At 37.8% G+C, this 17,750-nt stretch overlaps 1 protein-coding gene across 1 annotated transcript in view; it reads right to left on the bottom strand.

Annotated features, from left to right (window-relative positions):
* The window catches only part of SH3RF1 (SH3 domain containing ring finger 1), a 184,358-nt gene that overhangs the window by 60,624 nt on the left and 105,984 nt on the right, over positions 1-17,750 (bottom strand). Inside the window, 2 exon segments of the mRNA XM_030312773.2 lie at positions 5,148-5,243; positions 6,325-6,600. Of these exon segments, the coding sequence (XP_030168633.1) occupies positions 5,148-5,243; positions 6,325-6,600 (372 nt within the window).

The following is a 17,750-nucleotide window of genomic DNA, read 5'->3' as shown; positions in this document are numbered from 1 at the left end:
AGAAAGTTATTGCTATTCTGAGCTCCTCCAAGGGTCAGTCACCTTGGCAACTTCAAACTATGTATCTAAACCTCTACTTCTTCCTGGAGCACAGATGAGATTTCCCAATTCCCCAACTCTGTAGAGGAGGAAGCTAGCATTCCTTAAGGCCACTTGTGCCCTCTGAGACCTGCACATATGATTTTCCACTGTTAAGGCTGATAACACTTCATTCTATTCCCTAGCCACAGAAACATGTCCCAAGATTCGCCTATGGGTTGCTTCTAAAAGTTGAACACAACAAATAACACCTCATCAAGTTATATACTTGAAATATGTGCAGTTTACTGTATGTCACTTATAACTCAAAAAAGTTATTTTAAAAAAATGAGGATCTTTGACAACAAGACCACCCTAACTCTGCTCAAAGTAAGCCAAAGGAATAATCCCAAGCAGGTGAAAATTCATCCAGAAAGTATTCGGGGATCTTCTGTATGTTAAAGATAAATAATTAGTAGAGGCTTCAAAATCTAACCCACAGAATATGGCTACTATTATTTGGTCTGGAAAAATGCTAGACACAACCAAACCCTCACCTAGCCTCATTAAAAAAAAGATCTCACTAAGGTAACACAACAAACCTTTCAGCTTTGAGAAACAGAACTTCCTAAAATAACACTAAGATAAATCAATGATGAAATATATGAAATGTATGCCTAGGTTGTATAAATGAGCAACTAACAACCAATAGTTATTGAGAGTCTAGTATGGGCAGATGCTGTACAAGGACCTCAGGAGACCAAGGTAAACCAGAATGAAGACAAGGTGCTGCTGTCAGGAGCTCACTTTCTACTGGGAGCAGGCAGAGTTAGGAGACAGTAACCACATGAACAAATAAATTATTAAAGGAATAATAACAATGGTGTAATAATCACAGCTATCACTTATACAGCTCTTAATAGGTGCTAAGGCACTGCTTGGAAGTATCATTGGAATGAAACCACCCTAGGAAGTGGTTCTATTTTACAAATTAAAGAAAAGGCCCAAAGTCAGTTAGTGGTAGAGTGAAAACTTGATTCCAGTCATCTGGATTCAGGGCACAAGTTTTTCTCCACAATCATACCACCAAATGTGTGAGGTAAAGCAAGCAGATGAAAAGGAACTACTGTAGATAAGGTAGTGAGGAAAAGTTTGTCAGAAGAAGTGACATTTGATCACAGATCTAAAAAACAAGAAACATAGCCCTTAATTCTGATAGTGACTTAAGAGTAAAAATAGTTGCCTATTGGGCATACCTACTTCATGCCATCTGCACAAAAGGAATGCTTATTTTTTTTTTTAAAGTTTTTTTTTTCAACGTTTTTTATTTATTTTTGGGACAGAGAGAGACAGAGCATGAACGGGGGAGGGGCAGAGAGAGAGGGAGACACAGAATCGGAAACAGGCTCCAGGCTCCGAGCCATCAGCCCAGAGCCTGACGCGGGGCTCGAACTCACGGACAGCAAGATCGTGACCTGGCTGAAGTCGGATGCTTAACCGACTGCGCCACCCAGGCGCCCCAGGAATGCTTATTTTTATATTATATCTATGGCAGAGGCACAGGTTGCTAAATAATTAAATATTTTGGTTGCTGTTAAAAAAAACTGGACAATTGATATTCAAATGAATGACTAAGAACCAACATAAAATGATAAATTTAATAAAATTTATAGTTCACCAGAGTCTACAATACACAATGGTTGAAAAACATCCCAAATCCCACATTTAGCAGTTACTTCATTCAAACTTTTTTGCTTGCTAAGAATCATGTCATACTTGTTCAAATGACTGCTAAACTTGAATGAGTCAGCTCTGAATTAAAGACATTGTTAAAGTCTTCCATCCTATCTTACAGAAGACTGGTATTTTTTAACAAATAAAGAAAAAAGCTACTGGTTTCTTTTTTTAAGCTGCATTCAGTCCTTGACAAATATACCCTTTATACATATTCTGGCATGGTGTCTTCAAGAATTCCCCAGATTTCCCTAAGAGACCCCTACCCCTCATGACTTTCCAGCTTGCTCAAGTCTAGGCAGATCCTATTTAAGCAGAATAGAATCCACAACCTCTATGACTCAACCCCAATCTTAGGAGCTTAAACAAAGGCTCCAAGTGATAAATTCAAGGCCCTTTATAGAGCCATTTTTTGCCCTACTCATTCCCCTCAACCAGAGGCTCCTTCTCTGTTCAAAACTTGAAGAATTTTGTACTTTAATAAGGGGCCATTTGCTTGCAAGTTGCTATACCATTTTATCACCTTATTCTAATACAGATACAGACTGTAGTACACAGTTATGGGATGTGGAGGGAGAAGAGAAAGGACAACTGAAGACAAAAAGGGAAGGCAAACTATTCGAACAGCATTTCTATTTCTATCTCAATCCTCCCACTCAATTCTCTTTACCGACCTCTAATGCTCAGCTCCTTTCAATTTACCCTACCCTCTAATTCCACAGCTGAACCTCTGACCCCATGGTTCTACTCCAGGTCCACAATCCTATCCTCAGGCCCATCCTGTTTAGAGTTTCTGCCGCAACCAAGTTCCTTGAACATTTCCATTATCAAAGCCAACCAGCTAGGAGCTGAGGGGGAGTTCCAGCTTTTGCTGAGATCAAAGATGTCACTCTGGGACTCAGAATTCAATTGTGAACTCATTTCTCTCATTATATGTGGTGGTGAGATTCTTTTATTTGATCATACTATACTCTGGCATATTCTGGATTACAGACTAATCTGAGCTCCAAACCACTATGCATAAAACACAGCATGCCAGACCCTTCAAAATATGTTATACATGTGATCCTCCCAGAACTTCTTGGGGGGTAACAGTTTTTGGAGCACTGTGGAAAAAGCAAAATCACTTAACAACCATGGAGACTTAAATGTATATTTATAAGAGATAAGAAAATTATTTACAAATGGATTTTTATAACACAGCCTGTTTTTATACTGGGGACAGTCTGGACCCTGAAGTGGTTTACAGAGCAAGAGAAAGGCCATTATTCAGGAAAAAGGCTCTGTTTTTGATTCCTTATAACTGGCTTTACCCCATCTAAGATTGTCTTGTAAGACAGTCTATATTTTATTTAAATAGTTGAATTTTGGTAAGTTCCTATTGAAATCTGCCTCCCCTCAATTCCCCTAAAGGCTAAACCAGGTGTTACTAATCCCCAGATGCTCTGCTCCTACCAGAGACTTCAATCTGATGGCCTGACATCAAAGAAATGTTCATAGTCTCTTAGAGATAGATGATTTGTTTACCGTGTCTCAAATGGCAAAATTCTGGTTCAAATGAGAAAAATACTCATTTGAAAGAAAGGAGGCAGAAGAATGAAAAAACCTTCCACTGGGTAGATGTTTATCTTTCCAACTCAAGTTAGAATAAATAATTCTAATGACCCGAGTGACTCACAGTGACTCTGGATTTGCCGGGGGTGGATCTTTTACGCCTATCTGCACAATTCTACACCTGCTCAGTAACAAAAGTATAGCAATCCTTTTTCATGCATCACAAACCAAGTATTGGCATGTAATATTGATAATACCTAACAAGTAAAGACAGGCTTTCATTACTAATCTTGTGCTTACCCATGCTTTTCAGTGTAACTATTCAAATACTTGGAAATGCTTATAATATTCCATGACCCACAGCTAGAATATATATAAATAATGTACAGAAAGGATTGCCTGAGATGTAAGAATTTTTTTCCTGTTGTTTACTTTCAAAGGAGAAAAAAATATTTCAATAAATAGGAAATTTGAAGGGTATGGATAAAATTCAAGGCTCATACATGGTTTGAATTATTTTTCCATGGGTATACAGTAGTCAAACTGATTTTTAATGAAATCTTTGGCAATCTTACTGTCTATGGGAAAAATTGAGTGCTAACTACAATGACACAATTTGTCATTTTAGTTTTCAAAATCATGCCAAAACAAACGCCTCAGATAAAAAGATGAGAAAATAAGTGCTGGTGGTTTTTCCTTCTCATATGCTTCAGATACATGCTTTGATATCTTAAGCAACAGAATTACTTTCAGTTCCCCCAAACAATCGGTGTTCTCTCTTACTTTTTGGCTATTGCACATTCCAGTCTTCCTGCATGGATGTTCTTCCTGCCATAAAAATGTTCTTCTTCCATTCCTCTTGGTTAACCCTTATTTATCCATCACACAGATATGCGTTAAGAATTCCCATCTTCCAGAATCCTTCTGTGACCTCAGCTAACCCTTTATGGTTGTTTGGGCTGTGTCTCATTCTTTAAAAATGCCTTCAATTTTCAGCAAGGAATTCTTATAACTAAAGGACATGAATGCTTATGATACATGATGTAGGCCTCTTGTAAACTGTCACATCCTATTTCATTTTTAATTTGTGCTATTCTTTAAAATAATAGAACCGTGTTACTTTATAGATACTGTCTATAAAGATTTCACTGAGTCAGGCTGGCCATAACCTTTCTGGGTAAAGCTGATTAAAAAGGGAGAAGGGACTAAGGTGTTGCTGGGATGACATGGGGGAAGATTCATTCACTTACTTCATGTTTATTAGAGGCCTACTCTGCAAATCACCATTCTGGTTCTGATGACGTGGCAGATAAGCAAAGAAATAGGTACACAGATACACTCACTTCCCACCTCACTCAGAACGTTATCAACCAAAGCTGGCAAACAGAATAGAACACCTGCAAACAATATAGGTACTGACAGGAAGCATACAGTAACATTTAACAAGACACAGGAATGCTTTTGGCAGGGGGATAAGGTAAAGAGTTTCAAACATTTCATAGTCTTCAGTAACTGTAGGTGGATGGAGGAATTCTTCCTAATCCATCCAGTGATCTGGAACAGGGCATTCCTGATGTATTGTGTTGTGAAGACGATGATTTCTTCTTCCCCATTTCCTCCTTCTCCTTCTAGGTTTTTGTCTTTCTTTTTTTACCCCAGTTTTACTGTGATATAGTTGACATATAATACTGTATTCCTTTAAGGTGCACAACCTAAGAATTTGCTGTGTGTACATATTGCAAAATGACTGTTAAGGATTTCGTAATACCCAAATTGCATAATTAAGATTTGTTTACTAAGCTGAATACTAACATGTTTGAATTTTCTACAGATTAACTTACCTCAACATATGAAATTGGAAATATTCCTATTTTGTCTGCCAGCATTCCTTCAGCCCAGTTTTCATCCACTCTGCGGATCACAGTCAGAACATCATCCTGAAGAAACAGCAAACATTAGTCTCTTTGATCCCATTAAGTTCATCACTTAATTTCCCTTTTCAATAAAGGAGCTCAAGTTTCAAGAGTAAATGAATCAAAATGCCATGACCTATCTTTAGTACATGAATCCAATGTTGCCACAAACTAAGTGGCCACTACAACCTGTTGGTTCTTTCAGACCGTTGTAAAACTATAAACTCCTTCTATACAGGGGTTGGCTGCTCATTATGTTAAGATCCACAAATTACAACCTTAAATGCTACTCACCCCAGCCTCTTGAACTTCCGTTTTAGACTGGCTTTCAGGCTCTTCTCACATTCTCTCTGATAATACACCAAATACCCACCTTTAAATGCATATCCTACTGCTTTTCTTTATAAAAAACACTATTGTGTTTATCTACTTAAAATTTTAAAGGATTTTATCAATTCAGTGGATATACTCCTGTGTGCTTTCAGCAAAGAAATTTATGTATAAAATAAGGAAGTAATGATGTTTCATTTTGTTATTCATAATTCAGTAAGCTAAAATCCCTGAGTGGCACACATACCGTGTAAAGTGGCTTAGAATTAAATTTAGGCTATAAATATGAAAATGATACCACACAGACTATCAAACAAAATTATCTTTCATATAAGAATGGTCTAGTTTTAGGGGCGCCTGGGTGGCTCAGCCGGTTGAGCATCCTACTTCAGCTCAGGTCATGATCTCACAGTGTGTGAGTTCGAGCCCCGCGTCGGGCTCTGTGCCGACAGCTCGGAGGCTGGAGCCTGGAGCCTGGAGCCTGGAGCTGGCTTGGCATTCTGTGTCTCCCTCTCTCTCTGCCCCTCCCCCATTCATGCTTCCTCTGTCTCTCTCTCTCTCTGTCAGAAATAAACATTAAAAAAAAAATTAAAAAAAAAAAAAAGAATGGTCTAGTTTTTTGTGACTTTAAGAAAACTGCTTCCAGGTATTTTTAAAAGCATGGGTATTTTTAAAAACTATTTTATCTTTTTGTGAAAGAAAATATAAGCCATACTCCTGTGTATCTGGGTCCACAGAAAGAGTTGGCAAACAGAAAATCTCATTCTAAATTTACCTTTGCAAACGGAAGGCAATCTTTGTCTGCTTCCTTGTCTTTCACTTCAAAGTCATAAAGTGCTTTGCACTGAGGTGGGGGCTGAGGTAACGGCTTGATGATCTGCACAAAATTGGTGGGAAAAAAGCCATGGATCCCGTTGACTTCCCCATGGTACCAATTTTCATCCACTTGTCGCCGCAAAATGATGATGTCACCTTTGCTGAATTTAAGGTCTCCAGGCTCTTTCCCTTCGTAGTTGTATAACGCTTTGGCACAAGGTAACTGAGGTATACCCTTAGGGAAAGAGATGAGTTTTAATTAAAGAATGATCCAAAAGCGTCTAAAAATTTAACTGTATTAATTATTTTTAGTCAAGGTCAACTCAACACAGAGTGCAGGTCTCTGGAGTTTAGCAGATGGGAAAATGAAACACTTCCTGGAGGAAGTGACACATAAGCCAAGTCTTCAAGGATGCATAGGAGTTAGCCAGGCAAAGCTGGAGTAAAAGATAAAAGTAAGGCATTCTCACCAGAGGGCACAGCACCAGCAAAGACATGGAGCAGCACACTGTGCAGAGGGACTGAGTTTTATAAAGAATGCAGGAATTATGGAATATAAAGTGTAGGAGAAGTAGACAGAAGCTAACTCATGGAAGATCTTGAATGACATGTTAAAGAGGTTCAATCGCTGTGTCCTTCAGGCAAAGACAAGCCCTCACAGGTTTGAAATACAGATGGCCATGGTAAGAAGCATGTGTCAGTCAGGCAGATGAGGCTGGCATGAGAGTGGAAAATGGACAGGAAGTGGGCAGGCGGACAGATAGCTATGTGTTAAGCACAAGCTGTAACTAGTTGAATTTTTTCTTTTTTTACAGCTTAATCTTTGTAATGAATAGGAAGAAGCATTACTCACAGTACTGCCCTCTCCCTGTGCTCCTCCATCTCCCCGCTCCCCAAAAAAGTGGATCACAGTTTAATACTCTTGAGGCAACAGAACTTCGTAATACACTTTTTACAAATTACTTTGGTTTCTGGTCAGAGAGTTAGAGTCTGGCTTGCTCCTAAGCCAAATTTCTTTTGTTAAATATTTTTGTTTGGCTTAAGAGGAATAGCCAATTCTTGGCTCTCAAAATGCTATTGGCAGTCATCTTGTGTTGGCTTGATCCATGTGATGTGTTTGGTTAATGAGAGCTGCTCTAGAGGCCAATATCCTGAGAAGACAGGAGCTGAGCCTTCCAGAAGTTCTGAAACCCTCATGTGCCCTCTGACTTTTGGACCCTGACCTGAGATCCTGCCTATGAAGGCATGACTTCTGTTATCTGACCGTGACCTAATCTCATAAACAATTCTGCTGTGCCCCTTGGTTTCTGCAGAAGGAAAATGCCCATCAGGAAGGAACTCTGGAGCCTCACAATCCTGTGAACTTTAGTCATATTCCCCTTCAGTGTCGAATGCTAAGGAAGGACTCTAATTTTTGTCTACTCTCACAGAGATGCCTCACTGCATTCTCTACTTTATTGTATATTTATTGAAGTCTGGTTATCAAAATATAACAATATTTCCCAAGGCAGGCTTGAGGAAATAATAGTAAATAAACATAGAAATGAATATTATTATGAAACAGTGCAAGAGTGATGGAGTCAAAGACAGAGAACTGACAAGTCCTGTAATAAACCAACTCTTGGAACACAGCTGTATGGGACCACAATAAGGCAGTTTTACGTAAGGGTTGGAAACATAAACTCCAGAGCCAGAATGTCTACGTTTGAATCCCAGCTCAGCCACTTACTAGCTGTGTGCCTCAATTTCTTCATTTGGGTTGCTGCGAGGATTTGGTGAGTTAATGTATGTAAACCGCTACAAAAGACCCAGCAGTTAGTAACTGCTGTCGCACCCATGAACTATTATCATCATTGTCACTGCCCAGTATGAAAAGCCTTGTTCACCAGTGAAACACAGCACCTGAAAATGTATTTGTCTCTATGCAGCTGGATGCTATTCCTTTTTGGACGAATTCACATAGCAATTACATTTTTAATACATATTCACTGTATAGCAATGCAAAGAATGTTCCTCCAAGGAAGTGCTGGAATCTTGAAATGTGCGTTTCTGAAGCACACATTTGTTTTCTAAGTGGAATCCATTCATCTTCTGGTTGAACAGAAGAAATTACAAATTCACTGACATGCACGGTTTAATAGGGGATGGCATTTTAGATGTGGCTGTAGTTCATCTTGACAGGGCTAACGTAAGGCATTGGAAGCCTGCATGAATTAATTGAAAATCCTATTACAAACTCGGTGACAAATAACTCTATTCACCATTATGGCCTGTTCTCTCGATTTTTTCCCCACCTCAATTAGCTCTGTTTGGCCTACTCTGTCCAAATCCATGCCAGCCAAATCCATGCACCAAGATACAGATTTAGCACTCTTAGAAACCATTCTGAATTGCTTCTTGAAGAGATCTGTAAAATTCCCAAAAAAACCACAGTATGGTTCTTTTGTGATATGCTCACGTGGAAACTGAAGGAATTTATTTCTTCACAGATCACTTCCACACACCAGTGGCCCAATGGACTTATTAACTTTTCCACCAAAGCAAATCTATTAAGTACCCCTAAAATCATCACACATACTTAATACAATGAATGGTAAGGATAAAACTCATGATAACAGTGATATCCATTATGGTTAGCCTAGTTACATCCCTGTGACTGCAACCTAAAATTCATTAATTCACACTGTTTTGCTAAATCTTGACTGCTAAGGCTATTTCAGTGATCAATAACCACAGAAAAAAGAATCATAAAGCTTACGGCAATCTAATCCACAAGCAGATATTTGCGCATCTGGCTGTGTTTTTCTATGGTGTTCTTTTTCAATTAAATTCTAAGAGGCTAAAAAGCCAGTTTGTGTCAAGTTTCTCAAAAGAAGGTTTCCCACATTAAATAAAATGAATTCTACTCTGATTTCAAATCAAGCAAAGTTCAGTGATCTTTAAAAGACTTATTCCCACACAGACTGCAGATGATTAAGGATAAATGGTTACACGACTTGGAAGGGCAATAAAAGAATGAATTTTCCTTTTGCAACATCTGAAGGATAAAGTCAAAACAATTGGTTTGATAGCCTCAGACTACTCTTGTGGGTAAAATACGTCCGGGGCCCACGGAGGCACTGCCTTCTCATTCATCTCCTTTGAAAGGTCTGGGAGTCATGTCATCACCCAGGCCCTTTGCCCCCCGTGCCTTCGGCAGGCTTTCCAAACTGCTGCCTTTCTTCTGTATCCTCTCATCAGGCCAAGGCCCCTGAGGATCTGTAGAGCTTACATTTCACTTGGCTACACATGAAAGGGAGGCTTAAAAGGAGAGAAAGCCAGAGAGAAACGGACTCTGCAGTCTAACCTTGAGTTTGCAGCTGTCATTCATGCTGCCAGCTTTATCAAAAACCTTGGCAATTTAGACAGGTGAGCTATTATAACGATTCTTAATCTGGAATACATTTCAATAAACAGTGACTATTTTGGTCATATAGAAAGGAATAAATATGACAGTGGGCTAGTTTTACTCTTAAAGTAATTTTTGCTTCTACATTATGTATACAGATATTTTACATGACATTAAAATCCTTATGAGACCCACACACAAATATTTTTGATGAAATACTCTACACTCCATTTTTGTATCATCAAGTGTATTCCAATATATCTAGCAAAGCAGTACTTGATGATGTAGCTGAGATTCTAATGGGTAAATAAAACATTCACTGCCAATTTATTTTATAGACTCTAAATGCCAATGCCCAGATATACATGCAAGACAGCCTCTTTAAATTCAAATTCCTTCATGCATTTCTTACTGCTCCATAAAGTAAAAAAGATTCAATGACCTACTAAAAAGAATATCTGGAAGATACTCTTGCCATAGGAACAGCACCATGGTGTATATAATTTAAGAATTTAGTTAAATCTAAATGGGCATGAACTATGGCTGATTTCAACTTGACTTTCAAAAACTTTCCAGAAAGAACTGAAGCATAAAGAAATTACAGTAATAGAAAGTAATACATACAGAGTAACAAGTAGCAAAATGGTTCAGGAAAGGATTTTTTTAAATGCCCTTTGGACAACAAAATACATGTTGGCTTTTCCCTACAAAGTGAAAATCTATCGGAATATACCAATAGTATTTCGCAAAAATATTCTTCAATAGTTAAAAAAGTCTTACGTACTGATATCAAGATGTCTAGGTTGGATTATTATTCAAATATTATTTGACCATCCCTTGAAATGTTTCAACCTCAATATAACAAACATCTAAAATAAGTATTACAAGTTATTTTTCCAAAGCAGTATCAGAAAGGACTAAGAATCCCATAATTCCATAATAATCCATTTCTTTTTTTTTTTTAATTTTTTAAATGTTTATTTTTGAGAGAGAGACAAGGTGTGAGTGGGGGAAGGGCAGAGAGAGAGGGAGACACAGAATCTGAAGCAGGTTCCAGGCTCTGAGCTGTCAGCAGAGCGTGATGTGGGGCTCGAACCCACAGACCACGAGATCATGACCTGAGCCGAAGTCGGACGCTCAACTGACCGAGCCACCCAGGCACCCTACATTTCTTTTCTTTTTAATGTTTATTTACTTTCTGAGAGAGAGAGAGAGAGAGAGAGAGAGAGAGAGAGAGAGAAGATCCTAAGCAGGCTCCATGCTGACAGCAGAGAGCCTGATGTGGGGCTTGAACTCACAAACCACAAAATCATGACCTGAGCTGAAATCATACACTTAACTGACTGAGCCACCCAGGCACTCCCATAATAGTCCATTTGTTCTTTCCTTTAATATTTATTTCTGGACAGCACTGTGCTGAGACATTTTCTCTGATGATCACTCTCTTAAGCTACCATCTGCTATCCACCCCACGTTTGTCACATAAAATTTTCTCATCAGACTAATCATATCTACCAGCACTTTGAGGATGGCAGTTGTGAATAGACAGAAATGAAGAAAAACATGTTTTCTTCATTCACATTTATTCGTTTTTTGGTCCTTATTTTACTATTTCACTGCCATCTTTTCTTGCATGCTCATTTTCTTCAGCATTCTCCTTAAGCAGACTCTTTCCAGGTTGCCTATCTTTCTCTTCCACTCCAGACATGGTGCCTCAAGAAAGTGGGCTGAAGCTGGCTTTGCACTGCTTTAGTGCCCTGTGCACTTAAGCTCCTGCTCACACTGCATACACTCTATCCACTCCTCCTCACCCTCAGCTTCTACAACCCAACCCATAAGCCCTTAGGGAGTTTCTATCCCAACCCATGACTAAATAGCAATCAGCCAGTTATTGCTTTCAACCTCGTTGTTTTAGTGATATTAACGGCTTAGGGAAAGGGTGGAGAGAGGGAAAAAAACAAAAAACAAAAAAACCCAAGGTTAAAAGGACAGGAGACAAAGTAGCAGATTTCTCACCAATTTCCCTGGACAGTATTCTCACTGCTATTTCATCAAATGATAATACATAGCCATTTATTCGGTCAATACTTAATCAAATACGTAACCAAATGCAAATACAGAATGAAGTAAGTTGAGGTTATAAGATTATGTTCAGGGGCACCTGGGTGGCAAAGATCATGATCTCACAGTTGGTCAGTTTGAGCTCAGAGCCTGCTGAGAATTCTCTCCCTCTCTCTCTGCCCCTACCCCACTCGCATGCACCCACACTCTCTCTCTCAAAATAAATACAGTTAAAAAAAAAAAAAAAGATTATGTTCAATCATCCAGAAAGAGAATAAAGAGCAGAATTTTCCAAACTTAAGAAAAAAATTATATGAGACTCTTACATCTTTTTCTAGGAACTGCAGTATAGAGAATAGATAAATACATCTGTGTAGGGTAGAATCGGAGCCTGATGTGGGCCTTGATCTCACAATCATGAGTTTATGACCTGAACCAAAACCAAGAGTTGGAATGCTTAACTGACTGAGCAGGCACCAGACATGAATCAGAAAGGGCGCCTTCACCAGAATGAGGCCGTGCTGACACACTGTGAAAAATAATTTCTATTGTTTATAAGCTAACCAGTCTGTGGTATTAGAGCAGCCCAAATGGACTAAGATACTCCTTCACCAAAATCCAAGAGCAGCCCATCTCTCCATCTTCCTACATTGAGAGTCCCCAGCACATTATCTTGATACAGCTGCAGTTGATAATTACATGCTTTTATTTCACTTCTAGTTTTATTTTCTCTAGCATGACTACTTCTGTTGCTTGGAATCAGATGTAAATAAGGCTAAGATCCGAGACTGATTCCGGTGCAGGTCAGCAGGACAGACTCTGTTTTCCAGATGTAGTGGCCATTGCCTCCTTGGGAAGATTCTCCCAAGCCTGCCTCACCCAAATCTGGAGAAAGTGCTTCTCTTATGCTCGCTCATCCAACATGTCTTATGCATACTGTTACTATGGCTTTCATCTTACTCAGTTTACAGCCTGTTTCCCCTACCAGACTGTAACCTCCTGCAGATTGGGACTATGTGTTATCCATCTTTATATCATGAGCACTTACCTCAGTGTCTGTGAATAAATTCTTGCTGGAAAAATAAACAAAAAAAATGAATTTATCTAGGTGGATGAGGTCTATGACGTGGATGACTAAGTGTAAAAATACCATATCCAAAGGAAAAACAAAAGACAATTCTGTGGACAGTCGCGCTCATTGGCTTTAAATGTATTGCACAGTATATGTACGCACATATTTCTGTGCCTCTGATACTCCTCATGAATGACAGATCGCGAACCCATCTTTTTGAAACTGTCTTCAGTGCCTTCTATGGAACACAGTATATGGTGGGCACTTGACACTGAGACACAGGAGGAGCAGGAATACGGAGGAAAGAATTTCATTCCTCATTCCAAACCTGTAGCACATGAAAGTGCCAGAGAAAAACAGGGAAATGTGAGCTAATCTGCTAACTGGTGTCTACTTCAATGTGCTCTGGAAACAAGACTAAAAACATGATCTGTTCTGGAAATGGGCAGTTCAGTTTGTACTAAGCAAACTGCTGGCATTTGAAAAATGTAAAGCAAATTACATAGCAAACCATACAAACAAATATTTTCCTTTTAAACTCCTCTGGTGGTTATGAGGAAATAGTCACGTAGATGATATATAGCTTTTTTTCTTGGCTGGCTTTAAAAAGGGAGTATCCATCTGACAGACAAATCATTAAAGAAAACAAATCTTATTGAATTTCTCTAAGGGAAGATAGCTATTGAGAATGCAGTCACGGAAATAAAATGCAGGAAATTTATGTCACTCATTGCCCTGAATATTAGTTTTCTGTTTCATCACATGTTTAATAATTACAATAGTATTTTGCAAAGGGGAGGAAAAGTTATTGGGAAAATTTTCTGCAGTAACTTGAGCTATGATCTTGGGGACTCATGGCAGGATGAGGGATGTTTCCTGGTAAAAGGTCAAGTTTCTGTCTATTTGAAAAACAGCTTGATTCCTGGCAAGGAATCTGCCCCTGCCCTTTCCTAAACCTCCCACCTGCCCATGGGGGCGTGGGACTAGATGGAAAAGAACGATTGTGTATGAGGAACTCTGCGTGGTCTTTGCCTAATCCTTACAGAAACCCAGAAGGGTAAGGAGAGTCAAAAATACAAAGGAAGAGGGGTGTGTGGGAGCAGGTTTTCATATTAAATAGAAAGGTCAGGTAAGGCCTCAATCTAATTCAACTGCCTCGTTTTAGACTTTTTTTGGTCTAGTGTTTTCATTAATATCCCAGAGAGATATGCTCGTGTAATTTAGACGTGACATTATATGTGAAAGAAAAGTTCAGAGTTTCAGACTTAAAACACCACTGGAATGAACCCACATGTATATGGGCAATTAGACAATAGTGCCAAGGCAATTCAATTTAGGAAAACAAAGTCTTTTCAACAGATGGTTCTGGGATAATTAGAAGCCCATATGGGGAAAAATGAGTCTTAACTCCTACCTCACATCATATACAAAAATTAATTTGAGATGAATCCCCAAAACAAACGTAAAAGTTAAAACTGTTTTTTAGAAGAAAACACAGGAGATTATCTTAGGGATTAGGTGGGTCAAAAACAAAAACAAAACCCAAAACCCTAACTAACCATAAAAATGTATAAACTGTAGTTCATCAAAATTGAAAAATTCTGTTCATCAAAATGCAATTAAGAAAATAAAAATGCAAGCCACACAAAGAGGAAAATATTTGCAATACATATATCTGACAAAGGATTTGAATCCAGAAATACAAAGAACTTCTACAAATCAACAACAAACAGTGCAATTTAAAAACAGACAAGATTTCGGGCACCTGGGTGGCTTAGTTGGTTAAGTGTCTGACTCTTGGTTTTGGCTCAGGTCATGATCTCATAGTTTGTGGGGTTGAGTCCCACGTCAAGCTCTGTGAAGACAACATGGAGCCTACTTGGAATTCTCTCTCTCTCTCTCTCTCTCTCTCTCTCTCTGCCCCTTCCCCACTCTCTCAAAATAAATAAATACATTATAAAAAAAAAACAGAAAGATTTGAAGATATAATTCAAGAAGGAAGTTATTATATAGCCATGTAAAGGTACTCAACATCATTAGTCACCAGGGAAATGCAAAATAAAACTATAATGAGATATGCTTTCACAACCATTAAAATGATTAAAATTAAAAAGACTGACAACAGAAAATGTTGTGAAAGATACAAAGCAAACAGAACTCAGATATGTTGCTAGTGGGGGTCTAGAATGGTTCAACCGCTTTGGAAAAACGTTTGACAATTTCTTGTAAAATTATTCATACACTTACTCTATGACCTAACATTCTAATCCCAGGTATTAACTGAGAAATGAAGACATATGATCATACAAAGACTTGTCACAGAAATGCTTACTGCAGCACTATTCATAACACAAAAGTCCATGAACAAGAGACTAGACAAAAAATGGAATCCTTAGTTATATATAAAAAAAGAATCACTAATACACGTGAGTGAAAAAAATCAAAATTGATACTATACAATCACACTTCTTTGACTTCAAGAATAGGCGAAAACAATCTACTGTAATAGAAATCAGAATAGTAGTTGTCTATCAGAGGTGGAGTTGTTTGGCCTGATGAAAATTTCTGAGATTAGAGACAGAGTCTATATTTTGAATAGGATGTTGATTATCCAGGTATACAAATGTGTTAAAATGTATTAGATCGTACCCTTTTTAAAAAAGTTTTATTTACTTAAATAATCTCTACACCTGATGTGGCTGAACTCACAATCCCAAGATTAAGAGTTGTGCACCTGTCTGACTGAGCCAGCCAGGCACACCTAGATTGTACACATAAGAACTGTAATTCACATATGTAAATTTTATCTTAATATTAAAATATATAAAAAATAAACCAGTAGCAGCACTTAGAAAAAAAATGAGAAATAACCACATATGCCAAATATGTGACTCTATATGCACATGGAAGAAAAGATACAAAAGCATCACAATGAATAACAACTTACGCTGGCAATCAAGAGAATGGCAAACCTGGCAAAACAAGAAATCTGAAGTCCAGAGGTATGGAGATTAGTGCCTAGAAAGACGGCTACTTTTTGAAAAGGAAATCCATCACCAATGTGCAGAGTATACATAGTATATAGGGTCTCTACTATAATCAGACCCTACACTTAGCACTAGTCAGCCTCTCACTAGATGTCCGGGTTACATTTTGAATCCCACAAGCAAAATGAACAGAGAACTGCAGTGTGTTCAGTGGGGAGAGGAACAGATGATAAAAGTGTTGGAAAGTATTATGATGGAGAAGCTGCAGAAACTTGAGATGTATCAGTGGGGCAGTATTAAAGTGAATATTCAAATATAGTGAAAAGGTCTTACACAGGGAAAGTTAAGTCGGCTTCATATTCACTGAAGAAAAAATAAAGGCTTAAACTGATACATGCATTATTTAAGTTGGATAAAAGAATTTCCTGACAGTGAGGGTTGTTAAATATTGCAACGGATTATGGTATCTCTTTCACTGGAGACTTTTAAAAATAGGACAGCCTCACAAGTTTGGTTCTGCCCAAAGGCAAAGGAACAAAGATTATGACACGTGATCTCTAGCAATGCTGTGATTTCTTTGGCAATCAGACCATTTGAAAGAATAATTTTATTCTTGATGATTTTGTGATTTGTTTCTTTTTTAGGAGTAGAATCCCAAGAAGTGCTAAGGTATGGGAGAGTGAGCTGTGAGGGGACATTTAGAAAGAAAACAAAGTGACAGTATGAATTAGCTTGTAGAAATCAAATTATGCCAGCCTTACTACTCCAAAGTCTATCACAACCTGTTACAATATTATCAGCAAAAGTAGAGGCAAGCTGAGCTGTGGTCAGGCACACCAAGTTGTCTTTTACCTCATTATTTTTATTTATATCAAAAAGTAATATGTAATATGTGTGTATTTCTGTTACGATTCTCCAAAGGAGTGTTCTGCCAGTTAATTAATATTAAGTTTACATAGTGAAGATTGAGTAATTACTACAGGATAATATTCTCTTACTTTGAAACAAATCCATTACCAGGATATAAAACCAATCCTGTGAAACCCATAGGGTAGAATCAAGATCTTTAAAACATAATTAAGTCTTCATTGAAAAAAAAATCTATCTATATGCATATGCTTTAGAAGTCTGGCTTTCAAAAAAATTCTAAAGTATGAATTGAATGTAGAGACAATCTTATAGTTCTTTCAACAAAGCTCTTTTACCTTTGATTAAGTCTGTTGTAAAATGATACTATAAAAACACCTGTAAATATTCTATGACACTTAAATGAATGTTATTAGAATACACGAATTGTTTTTACTATCTACTTTCTTTATTATATGACTGCACAAGACATGCTACTATAAAGGAAAAAAATTTGCAATGAATAATTTTACCAATAGATAATTATTTTAAAATAAGTAGTTTATTGAAGTTCCCCTTTAAAAAAAAAAAGGTATTCCAATTGAAGTATATCGATCACTAAAAATATGAAATAAAGGAGAGAAACTTAAGGGAGAAATATTTAGTAATTAATCCAACAATGACTCTATTTTCCCATAAATAATTCAACAGTAAGATATTAATTACAGGTATTTTCAACCAAAATGAACCATCATATAAAAATGATGTGTTGTGGGGCTCCTAGGTGGCTCAGTCGGTTAAGCACCCAACTTTGGCTCAGGTAATGATTTCATGGTTCGTGGGTTCGAGTCCCGCATCAGGCTCTGTGCTGACAGCTCAGAGCCTGGATCCTGCTTTGGATTCTGTGTCTCCCCCCTCTCTCCGCCCCCCGCCTCAAAAACAAATAAACATTAAAAAAAATTTTTTTTAAATGATGTGTCGTTTTTTACATTTCTAGGTGATTAAATATATAGCAAAGAATATAAAAATTA

This window comes from Lynx canadensis, chromosome B1 (genome assembly GCF_007474595.2).
Source record: "Lynx canadensis isolate LIC74 chromosome B1, mLynCan4.pri.v2, whole genome shotgun sequence".
NCBI lineage: Eukaryota > Metazoa > Chordata > Mammalia > Carnivora > Felidae > Lynx > Lynx canadensis.
This window is presented reverse-complemented; position numbering and strand designations above follow the sequence as displayed.